Genomic DNA, 11664 nt, shown 5'->3' with positions numbered 1-11664 from the left:
GTTTTCTGTTGTGTAAGCGGCCCCTAAGTTAATAACTAAGGATTATTACAACGGAAATGAATCAATTAAAACCTTACTTAAGCTAGACAATGAATTTATTTTAGAGCTGCTGTAAAGCCAAAACAATCTTTGTTCCATTAATTTCCTATTATCACTGTAAAGCTGCTTTGAAAACAATCTGTATTGTAAAAAGCACTATATAAATGAAGGTGACGTGAGGTGACTATTGCAGCCTCTCCAAAATTGTCTACAATAGCTTTAACTGTAAGTAATTGTGATTATATCTTCTCACAACCATTTTACAAACTTAAGCATCAAAGAAACTGTAGTTTTATTTTATTTTTATTTTTTTAATACTGGTTTGTCCCAGTAAGAAGAAGAGTAATTTCATTAAATATATTGTGAAATAATTATCTCAAATGAACACCAGTTTACGAACATAAAGAACCGCATAATATGTGCGTCATACTTCAATGCTCTTCCTCTCTTCAGAGTCCTCAGTGGTAAGGTAGGCATGTTCCCCATCTGTGCCCTCCACACTCAGGAAACAGTTTGTGGTGTGGCCGATTCCACTGGGCAGAACCCGTTCCCTTAGCATGGCATTAATTACTGTACTCTTTCCATTACTGGTCCTGAGAAACAACATATAGCGTCCAGTAACAAACTCTCCATTTACGCTCTGATTCAAGAGTAGCTCAAACCCAAATGAATGAGGAGAGGGGGAAAAGAGAGCGATCCCTGTACACAAATACTCAGTTTTTGGCATCTTGCTTATTTGTATAAATTAGCAATGCATACAGCTGAAGAACTAAAACAAAAACTTTATTGATCCATTTCATTCTGCTGGCCTGTTGTCATTGTTTGGTTTACATAGTAAGTTTAGACCACTTGTTGTGTTACCTGCCGAAGAAGGCCACCTTCATGTGTCTGCGGGCCAGCACATCTTTGATGACAGTTAGTTTCCTGGAGTAGGCCTGGATCTGCAGACACTGTTCTTCCTCCGCTACATGCTCCAGATCCTCACTCTTCCTCGTCTCTGGGCACCACACACACACACATGCATATCAAATACCATCACACAGTAAAGCGCAGGACCAGACTCAGCTGATAAAGAGATAGGTCTATGTGAGAGTTCATCAGTCTACGCTCCATACCCCATAATGACAGATTTTTGTGATAACTTTGCATATTATTTATTGTTTAATCCTGAAATATCACATTGCAAATGTATTCAGGCCCTTAACTCAGTACTAGTAGGATAGTTTTGTGCTGCATTCAGGTTTCCCCCATTCCCCCAGTTTAAAAGCACCATGCTTCACCATTGGGATGGTATTGTGCAGTGCCTGGTTTTCTCCAGACGTGATGCTTGGAACTGCAATTCATCAGATCAGAGAGTCTCGTTTCTCAGTCTGAAAGTCCTTAAGGTGCTTTTTTAACACTTTATTTTGATGGTCCACATTAGACATTCTAGTAACTATAAGTAACTTTGCTATTAGTAACTATAAGCACATGTCAACTAGCAGTCATTAGAGTATAAGTAGACAGACTGTCTGCTTAATATTTTATTTTGATGGTCCCCAACAGACATTCTACTGAATATAACTAACTTTGGAAATATTTCAACTAATTCTACTAACCCGAACCCCAACATTAACAGTCTACTAATACTCCAATGAGAACAAGTTGACATTTAGTTGCAAATTAATGAGTCATTTGACATAGTTTTGACATAGTTTTTTTGACATAGTAGTTTCAAAGTTACTTATAGTTAGTCGACTTTCTGTAAGTGTAACCTTGTTTTTTGGAAGTTCCAAGTGGGGTTCATGTGTCATGGACACATAGATAGGTTTCTATCGGGCAACTCTCACATAATACCAAGATCAGTGGAGTTTTTCAGTGATGTTTGTCCTTCTGAAAGTTTCTCCCACACGATTTCTGGACCGCGACCATAATGACCACTGGGTTCTTGGTCACCAAGGCCCTTCTCCCCCGACTGCTCAGTTTGGTCCGAGGTCCAGCTCTAGTAAAAGCCCTGGTTGTTCCAAACATCCAATATAAATTAGAGAGGCCAATGGGTTCAATTGACTTTGCCACATGTGCACACCTGAGCTAAATTCCAAATGTCATAGCAAAAGGTCTGAATACTGTTAATGTGATGTTGCAGTTACAAAAAAAAAAAAAAAAGTGTTTTACAAAGTTATTACAAATATCCTTTTTTAAAAAAAAAAATTTGTATTATGGGGTATATGTCACGGTCATGTTTAGTTTCTGTCTTGTTTAGTATTTAGTTTTCAGTGTCACGTTTACCTCAGTTAGTTACAAACCTGTTCCCTGTTTTGTTGATTATCACCCTTCTGTATTTAAAGTCCCCATGAAGTCAAAATTGAAGTGTTTTGGCTTTTAGTATAAATATGCTAGCCTTACTGTTATCTAAGCTAGTGTGCTCCAAAACAATGACACAATTTGCATGTAGAAGATATAAGCATTTAAAACTTACACGTACAATCTCTCACTTCAGCTAATATGGATCAATCACTTTGGTGAAATCGCTCTCGGTTACTAACGTAACCTCGGTTCTCTCTAGATGAGGGAACGAGTGTTGCGTAAGCTAGCTTACGCTACGGGAAAAACCCTTTTCTCGAGAATACTGAAGCCAAAAAATTATCCTTCATTTTTGCATTAGTTTAAAACGCATTGCTGCATAAGCAGACCTAGGCAGAGCGGCTCGCGCGCCTATTGGTTGCTCAGCAGCAACTGCTGCAACCTATCCAGGACCTGCTCGTGACAAAGCACCAATGAGGGCGCGGGCGCCCGTGCGCGTCACGTCCTGCCAGAATGGGCGTGGCTACAGGCTATAAAAGCAGGCCCGTGAGGTTGTTCTCTGGTTTTTCAATCTGAAGCGAACCAGAAGTAGCACAAGCACGGCAGGGTTACGCAACACTCGTTCCCTCATCTAGAGAGAACCGAGGTTACGTTAGTAACCGAGAGCGTTCTCTTACGAGAGTACTCTCGTGTTGCGTAAGCTAGCTTACGCTACGGGAACCCAATGTAAAACGCTGTGCGTGCTAGAGAAGGTCCACATGCACGTTCCCAAGGGCATGTGCCCGGGGACAAACGTAAGTGGTAATATCTGGGCCGATGAGGGTAGGGCCCAGGGAGAGATAACCATTCCAGAGTGTGGGAATGGGTGCTTAATACAATAGAACAGCCAGGTACATCCGTGGGCTGAACTAAGAATGAAAACACTGCCTGTCAGCCACCTGAACCCGAAGGACAGGTGAAAAAAGATCACAGACAGGAAGACCTGGTCTGTCGATCTGGAGCCTGTGTATAACACAAACCACACACAGTCGATCTGCAGCGAGAGCGAACAGAGCTAGTATGTTAGACTGACAACAGTTTAGCCTGTAGGGCAGGCACCTCCAGGTTATAAAACCTGATAAATGTAGACGGAGAGGCCCAGCCCGCCGACGTACAAATATCATGGAGCGAGACTCCGCGAGACCACGCCCACGACGAGGCCATGCCTCTGGTGGAGTGCGCTCTGACGCCCAGAGGGCAATGAAGGTTCTTAGACCTATAAGCCATAGCGATAGCGTCAACTATCCATCTGGACAGGCTCTGTTTCGATGTGGCTAAGCCCTTAGTGCGGCCACCGAACGAAACGAAGAGCTGCTCTGACTGCCTGAAAGCATCAGACCGTTCAACATATATTCTCAGCGCCCTGACGGGGCAGAGAAAATTCACATCGTCCTCGCCCTCAGATCTCGGAAGAGCTGACAGTGAAATGATCTGTGATCTGAACGGAGTGGAAAGCACTTTGGGGACATAACCGTGCCTCGGTTTAAGGATGACTTTAGAGTCATTAGGCCCAAACTCCAAGCACGAAACACTCACAGAGAGCGCGTGAAGGTCACCCACTCGCTTAACTGAAGCGAGAGCCATGAGAAAAGCGGTCTTCAGTGAAAGATACCGCAAATCCACGGACTGGAGGGGTTCAAAGGGTTCGCCCTTCATGGCTTCCAGGACCAAGGAGAGGTCCCAGGCTGGAACCAGAGGGGGCTGAGGAGGATTTAACCTCCTAGCTCCTCTTAGGAACCTAACAATGAGGTCGTCTCTACCCAGTGACCGGCCATGCAAAGGTTTTGTAAACGCCGCAATGGCCGCCACATAGACTTTGAGCGTGGAGGGGGACCTGCCCTCGTCCAAAAGCTCTTGCAGAAAGGAGAGAACCTCTACAACGCTACAGCGCTGTGGGTCTAAGTTTCGGGCCGAGCACCAGCCAGAAAACACTGACCATTTAGAGGCGTAGAGCCTTCTCGTAGAGGGTGCTCTAGCCTGAGTAATTGTGTTCAACACTGCCGCTGGGAGGTCAGCGGGTACCCGTTGATGGCCCATGCATGCAGGGCCCATAAGTCGGGGCGCGGGTGCCAGATCGCGCCCCTGGCCTGGGAGAGGAGATCTTTCCTCACCGGAATCGGCCACGGGGTCGTGCTCGTCAGTTGCATCAGCTCTGAGAACCACACTTGATTCCTCCAGAGCGGCGCCACGAGGAGCACAGAGCATTTGCTCTCCCTGATGCGCTTGATTACCTGTGGTAACATCGCGATCGGGGGAAACGCATAGAGCGGACGGCTGGGCCAGTCGTGGGCCAGCGCATCTCTCTGTTTCGTGAAGAATACTGGGCAGTGCGCGTTCTCCGTCGACGCAAAGAGGTCGACCTCCGCTCTGCCGAAGATGTCCCATAGTAACTGGGCTATCTGAGGGTGCAGGGACCATTCCCCGGGGGGAACGTTGTCCCTGGACAGCATGTCTGGGCCCACATTTTGGGAGCCCGGGACATGTGATGCTCTCAGTGAGCGCAGGTTGTGATGGGCCCACAAGAGGAGGCGTTCCGCCAGCTTGTGAAGGCTCCGTGACCTGAGACCGCCCTGGCGGTTGATGTATGACACCACTGACATGTTGTCCGTGCGGACCAAAACGTTGTGGCCTTTGAGGAGGGGGAGAAAGTATCTCAAGGCATTTTCGACCGCTTTCATCTCCAGACAGTTTATGTGTAGGCGCCTTTCTGAGGCTGCCCACAGACCAAACACTGGTCTGCCCTCGTAGAGGGCGCCCCAACCTGAGTTGGATGCGTCTGTCGAGATTACTTTTCGTCTCGAAGCCATGCCCAGATCCACTCCTGACTGATACCAGTCTGCCGCCTTCCAGGGATTCAGTGCTGTGACACAGTTCTGAGTTACCCTGAGGCGAACGCGGCCAGCGGACCATGCTCGCAGCGGGACCCGCGTCTTCAGCCAGTGCTGCAACGGGCGCATGAAAAGCAAGCCCAGCTGGAGCACTGCCGAGGCCGAAGCCATAAGACCCAGCATCCTCTGAAAACGTTTGAGAGGAAAAATGCTGCCGGTCCTGAAAGCTGCAGCTGAGCGCTGAATCTGCAGCGCGCGCTGTGACGTCAGCCGCGCTGTCATTGACACAGAGTCTAAGTCTGTTCCCAGAAAAGAGATTCTCTGGCTGGGAGACAGTAAACTCTTGGTCCAGTTGATTTGGAGACCCAAATCCCTTAAATGGTCGAGTAATAGAGCCCTGTGCGAATAAGCCAGTCGTCCAGATAGTTCAGTATTCGCATCCCCCGTTGTCTCAGGGGAGCGAGCGCTGCATCCATGCACTTCGTGAATGTACGGGGTGCTAAGGACAGACCGAACGGCAGGACGGTGTACTGATAGCTCAGCCCCTCGAAGGCGAATCGCAAGAAAGGCCTGTGATGGGGCGCTATTTGAATCTGAAAATATGCGTCTTTCAGATCCACAGAGATAAACCAGTCCCTCGGGCGAATTTGCGCGAGAATCTGACTGGTCGTGAGCATTTGAACGATCTCTGCATAAGGGCTCTGTTCAGCCGTCTGAGATCTAGGATGGGTCTGAGACCGCCATCCTTCTTTGGAACGAGGAAATATCTGCTGTAAAAACCTGCCTCGCTCAGTGTGTGAGGGACGGCTTCTACGGCTCGTTTCTCTAACAGTTTCGCAATCTCGGCGCGAAGTAGGTGTGCTACTTCGTTGTTCACCGTGGTTCCGACCCTGGCTCGAAAGCGAGGGGGTCTGCGAGCGAACTGTAGTGAATAGCCTCGTTCTACCGTGTTCAGTACCCATTCTGACACGCCCGGCAGCTCCCTCCATGCCTTTATGTGAAAAGCTAGAGGGAGAATAACGCGCGGGCTGTTGTCGCTGTGTGTGTGTGGCACATATCTCACAGCGCCTGAGAGAGAGCGCGCGCTCATGGAGGCGCGCGCGCTTCGCACACACATAACACAGCTCGTGTCTGGTAGAGGGTGATTTACACACGGGACACGTTTTGTGTTTATTGACGGGGGCTCTGAATGAGTGCTTATCACAGAGCAGCCCGTGTTTGTGTGTAGGGATGAGCGCTGTACAGCGGGCACCTTTCCCACATTCAAAACACACACGGCGTGAGCCGAGTTTATGGATATGGGCCGTGAATGAGTGTGAGTCACTGAGTCGGCCGTGTTTGTATGTAGGCGCGAACACTGTGGAGTGGGCAAAGGCCGTTTTTACGGCCGGCCAAATAAATCACAGAAAGAGCATTCTGTCTGTTTATCCGGCTCACGCCGATGGTGTTATAAATATAACACCATCGGCGTGAGCCGGATAAACAGACAGAATGCTCTTTCTGTGATTTATTTGGCCGGCCGTAAAAACGGCCTTTGGGTACAGGCGAGCGTGTTGTGTAACGGGCTCGTTGGCTGTGAAATACACATCTCCAGTCACCTCTGCTGAGGGAACTGTGAGAGCGAGGCGCGCTGATTTTGATGGCGGTCCGGCCGCAGCGGGACTCGACCATCTTCGTCTTCCTAACGCGGTCAGGAAGACTTTGAGGGCTCTGCCTTCAGCACAATCTTGGACCGGGGTCCCCGAGGGGGAGGCGGTCTGTGGCGGCTGGAAGAGCGTGAGCGCTGGGAATCCCTCGGCTGACGGCGCTGTGAGGCTGACGGCGGGGGAGGCTGTGGCGCTGATTTCCGGTTGGGCGGCTGTTTAGAGCGACCCGTAGCGGAACTGGAGCGATTCGGCAAGAAATGCCGCATAGCCTGGGAGGTTTTCTGAACCTCGGAGTACCGTTCCGAAAACCCCTTGACAGCCGGGCCGAAGAGACCAGATGGCGCCACGGGCGCGTCGAGGAAAGTGGCTCTGTCGGACTCCTTCATGTCGGACAGCGTTAACCACAAGTGTCTCTCGGTGACAGTGAGAGACGCCATATTCCTCCCGATGGCCTGAGCAGCGGACTTAGTGGCTCGTAGCGCTAAGTCGGTCGCGCTCCTGAGGTCATTAAAATTCTCAGGGTTCGGGCCCGCCTCGTCCATTTTACGGAGAAGGTCGGCCTGATACACCTGAAGCACGGCCATCGTGTGAAGTGCGGACGCGGCTTGACCGGCGGCGGTGTAGGCGCGACCGATCAAAGCCGAAGTAGTCCTGCAGGCTTTGGAAGGCAGTGAAGGATGAGACTGCCATCCGGCGGAAGGCGGGCAGAGGTGCGTGGCTACCGGTTCCTCGACCGGAGGAATGCAGAGGTAGCCCTTGTCTTTCGCGCCGTCTACTAGAGAGAGCGTCGAAGAGACAGTAGAACGCAGCCTGGCAGAAAATGGCGCCTTCCAGCTCTTAGTGAGCTCCTCGTGGAGCTCCGGAAGAAAGGGGGCAGGCCTCATGTGAGGCGTCGAGCGGCGGCCTGGCAGAAAGCAACCGTCCAGCCTGCTGGGTGCAGGCTCGTCAGGAAGCGACCAATCGAGGCCGAGGTCCTCCACGGCCTTGGTAAGCAGGTGAAGAAGCTCGGCGTCGAATGTAGACCGCACACCGCTCGATTCCTGAAGAGAAGGGGCGGGGTCCGGAATGGAGAAGTCCGGAATGGCCCGACCAGCCTTCGCAGTCAGAAGCCAAGATAGAGCAGCTGTCCCCTTCTGCGTCATCTCCCCCCGACTCGATATCCACAGCGGGCGGCTGGCCGGCCGTGATAGAGGTGGGGGATGCAGAGAGCGATGCACACGGGGAGAGATCCGGCATGCAAGCGCTCGCGGCAGATGCCTCCGGTGTTCTCTGTGAACGGCGCTTTTTACGGCGCGGCCCAGAAGAGAGAAGCGGAGGGGCGGGATCCACGCTGAAAGATGCTAGGCGAGCCCGCAGGGTCGCCATAGACATCACTTCACATTTCGGGCAGCCGCCCAGGGAAAGCGCGTGTGTCTGTCCCAGGCAGGAAACGCACAGGATGTGGCGGTCCCCGTCGCTGAGATCGGCTCGGCAGGAGCCGCACTTTTTGAAAAGAGGCATTTGCAACAACGCCTCGCTCTTTTAGATGCAAGCGTGTGTAACGTAACACGCGGTAATGAAAAAGGATATTCGGCGCCGGATAGCGCAGCAGGAACGGCAGAGGAAGCGGCGAGATGGCCGGCTTGAAGCTCGTCCCGCTGAAGGCTCTTCGACGGCGCAGCTTCTCCGGAGAACAGCGAGGTGAGTGTCCACTTCGCTGAAGAGTTGAAAAAATCAGAGAACAACCTCACGGGCCTGCTTTTATAGCCTGTAGCCACGCCCATTCTGGCGGGACGTGACGCGCACGGGCGCCCGCGCCCTCATTGGTGCTTCGTCACGAGCAGGTCCTGGATAGGTTGCAGCAGTTGCTGCTGAGCAACCAATAGGCGCGCGAGCCGCTCTGCCTAGGTCTGCTTATGCAGCAATGCGTTTTAAACTAATGCAAAAATTAAGGATAATTTTTGGGCTTCAGTATTCTCGAGAAAAGGGTTTTTCCCGTAGCGTAAGCTAGCTTACGCAACACGAGAGTACTCTCGTAAGAGAACACTCTGCACTTCAGCTTCTCATCAGATTTTCTGTCCAATCAAATGCTCTCTAGAATCTGAATCTACATTATAAATAGAAACTGAGGCTGCGGCTGAAATCGGTCACTTGTTCACACATTTACTATTTTCTACATGGTGAATGGGATGTAGTGCACTATATAGGGGATAGGGAACGATTCAGACAGTGTAAATATGCTTTCCATTGGGGCGAATGAAGTTTGGTTTCACGTTAGTGGCCGCAGCGCGCACAGTCTGCTCCGGGCCAGAGACACGATAGTACAGAGCGGATCATATGCGCGACTTGGCGCATAGCAGAAAACGTATCGGACCCATTTGAATTCTGTACAGGATGCTATATTTTAAAACAATATGGAGGAGATTAGGAGAAACGGTTAGAGATTAGGAGGAAACTGCAGCTTTACCGAGCTCAACGGCTCTGGCCAAGCTGTGATAAACACATTAAAACGCATTCAAAGTATAAGCGGCCCCTAAGTTAATAACTAATGATTTTTACAACAGAAATTAATCAATTAAAAACGTACTTAAGCTTGACAATGAGTTCCTTCTAGATCTGTTGCACAGCCAAAACAATCTTTGTTGCGTTAATTTCCTATTATCACTGTAAAGCTGCTTTGAAACAATCTGTATTGTAAAAAAGGGGAGGAGCTGTTCGATATGTCGCACCCTGTCTTCCCGTTTCAGTGGAAATTATGTCAAGGCAATTCATTGGGCCTTTAAACCTTCAGTTCTTCTCTGTCCTTTGTCTCTATTTAAAGTTATGTTATTGGTGTTATGTTCTTCTCTGTGCTCGTTAGTCTTATATTATCGTTCATTCTGTGTCATGCATCTCTCTTGGACATGCTAACCCGTGACAGTATGGACTGGACTGTTTTGATGTGAAAAAATTCTTTGCATTTTAGCATACGGCTTCCATAAGATGGAAATACCATGGGTCTTTAATATATATCATGGTACTAAATAAATAGCATACTAAGAAACCATAGTATTTACATGTTGCAATCATTTTATGAGTCTAAATAGATATTTATAAAAAAATCAAAAAGAATACAATGGTCTACACGTAAAATGCTCGGATTTTAAATCGAATTTAATGGAATTTATTACGTTTTACGATTTTGGAAAACTGATATATGCTGATCCTATCATTTGTAATGATTGAAGTTTTTTCACTAGTGTTCTCCAATTTAAAACAACAACAACATGGTAATACCATGGTACCCTTTTGTTAAATAGACTAATTACTAAATATATATAATTTAAACAATAAAAGAGCAATATATATATCAATCACAAATGCAATAGTTAATCATTTCTTCTTACCCTCTACAAAATCTGATCCCTCTCTAACAAACTCCAACAGCTGTTGAAACATTGCACTGATTGTCCTCTTTGCCACCACAAAGTGTTGCAGTGGCGAAACATCATCCTGCTCCATGATTTAACACTGAAAGTACAGTGAGTATAATTCACAGTTCAGATGACTAAAAACATGGTGACATAATGTTATATAAGCATAGTGCTAGCCTATATATTGAGGCTTTGGTACTCACCCGCTCTGACAACAGAATTACAGCAAGTTCAAGTGGTGCCGTTTCTCAAATGAGGTCAGAGATCATATTCATTAACAGGGACATGAAACCTTCTCTGAAACATCTTTTACGGGCCTCCTTTAGCCATCGGAGAAGTCTTTCTGTGTACAGGATATTGAGATTGTCTGATGAGATTTGGTAATACTGAGAAAGTCTTTACAGAACAGGACTAGTGACCTCAAATCCTCTTATCCAGGACTTAATTATGCAGACAGCTTCCACTCACCTTTCTCTAACTACAAACTTCTATTTCCAAAATCATTTAGATAGCATTGTCTATGTTGTTTGATGAAGTAAGTGTATGTTTTTTTTTTATTTTCAGTGCATACTTTAATGATTTGTAGCAGTGGTTCTAATTTAATCATATATATATTTTTATATACAATATATATATACAGTATGAAATATATATATTTATATATGAAAATATATATATGAAATATATATAAAAAATCATAACAATACACAAAATTCTGTAACTCTTTTTTAAGTTCACTTTAAAACTTTTTTGCGTTTAAGCAATAATCTGCCAAGTGTCGTCTTTGAAAAGAGATCAAACTTAAGCCTGCGCTCTAAAGCATTCAAGATTTACGACAGTTGAAGTTGGAAATAAAAATGTTCAGGTCTATGCTCAAAAAGTGAATCAATGGATTATAAATACAGCATAAATATAATTTAGTACAATAAAATCCCCTAAAAATACAAAATATTAAATAAAATACATTATCGATTGGGGGAAAAAAACACACAAAAAAACATTTCGGTCATTTTTGACCGACACGCGAAGAGCACCAGAGGGTTAAACGAAATTTTCCAAAAGACTGTGCCAATAATCCCTTGTTTGAATTTTGAAAATATTGACATTTAATTAGGCTCACAGACTCCAGCATTTTTAAAGCTTCATTAGTTTCATGCCCAGTTGTGGTCTAGTCTAAAAACCACACAGATGCTGTACTCTCAGCCAGGAAAAAGCAAGAGCAGAAGACTGATAAAAAGAGAGGTGTGGTGGTTTGCAACAAGAAAGTGTGCAACTTTCATCTCAACTGTCATCATTTTTCCCAGTACATTTTTGCATATCTGCAGTGCACATTTCTGCCACACCCAAAGGTCTCTCACTGCTTGCAAATTTAGGATAGAGACTAAATTAACACTATCTTTGTCATATTTCTGACATATTAAATTTGTTAGATTTCCA

At 47.0% G+C, this 11664-nt stretch overlaps 1 protein-coding gene across 2 annotated transcripts in view; it reads right to left on the bottom strand.

Moving 5' to 3' along the window:
* mfn1a (mitofusin 1a) overlaps positions 1 to 11664 on the bottom strand; it is a 24026-nt gene extending 12362 nt beyond the window's left edge. The window contains exons 1-4 of one of the 2 annotated variants that reach the window (XM_082173995.1): positions 10431 to 11664; positions 10201 to 10324; positions 901 to 1036; positions 470 to 632 (exon numbers count right to left, since the gene is read on the bottom strand). In XM_082173995.1, coding sequence (XP_082030121.1) covers positions 470 to 632; positions 901 to 1036; positions 10201 to 10315 — 414 coding nt within the window. In that variant the 5' untranslated portion in view covers positions 10316 to 10324; positions 10431 to 11664. Of the gene's footprint in view, positions 1 to 469; positions 633 to 900; positions 1037 to 10200 lie in introns of both variants that reach the window. The other variant, XM_082173994.1, reaches the window with a different exon arrangement.

The sequence above is a fragment of the Leuciscus leuciscus genome (assembly GCF_965113295.1).
Source record: "Leuciscus leuciscus genome assembly, chromosome: 6".
NCBI classification, from domain to species: domain Eukaryota; kingdom Metazoa; phylum Chordata; class Actinopteri; order Cypriniformes; family Leuciscidae; genus Leuciscus; species Leuciscus leuciscus.
Note: the sequence above shows the minus strand (reverse complement) of the source record. Positions and strands in the feature narration are given on the sequence as shown.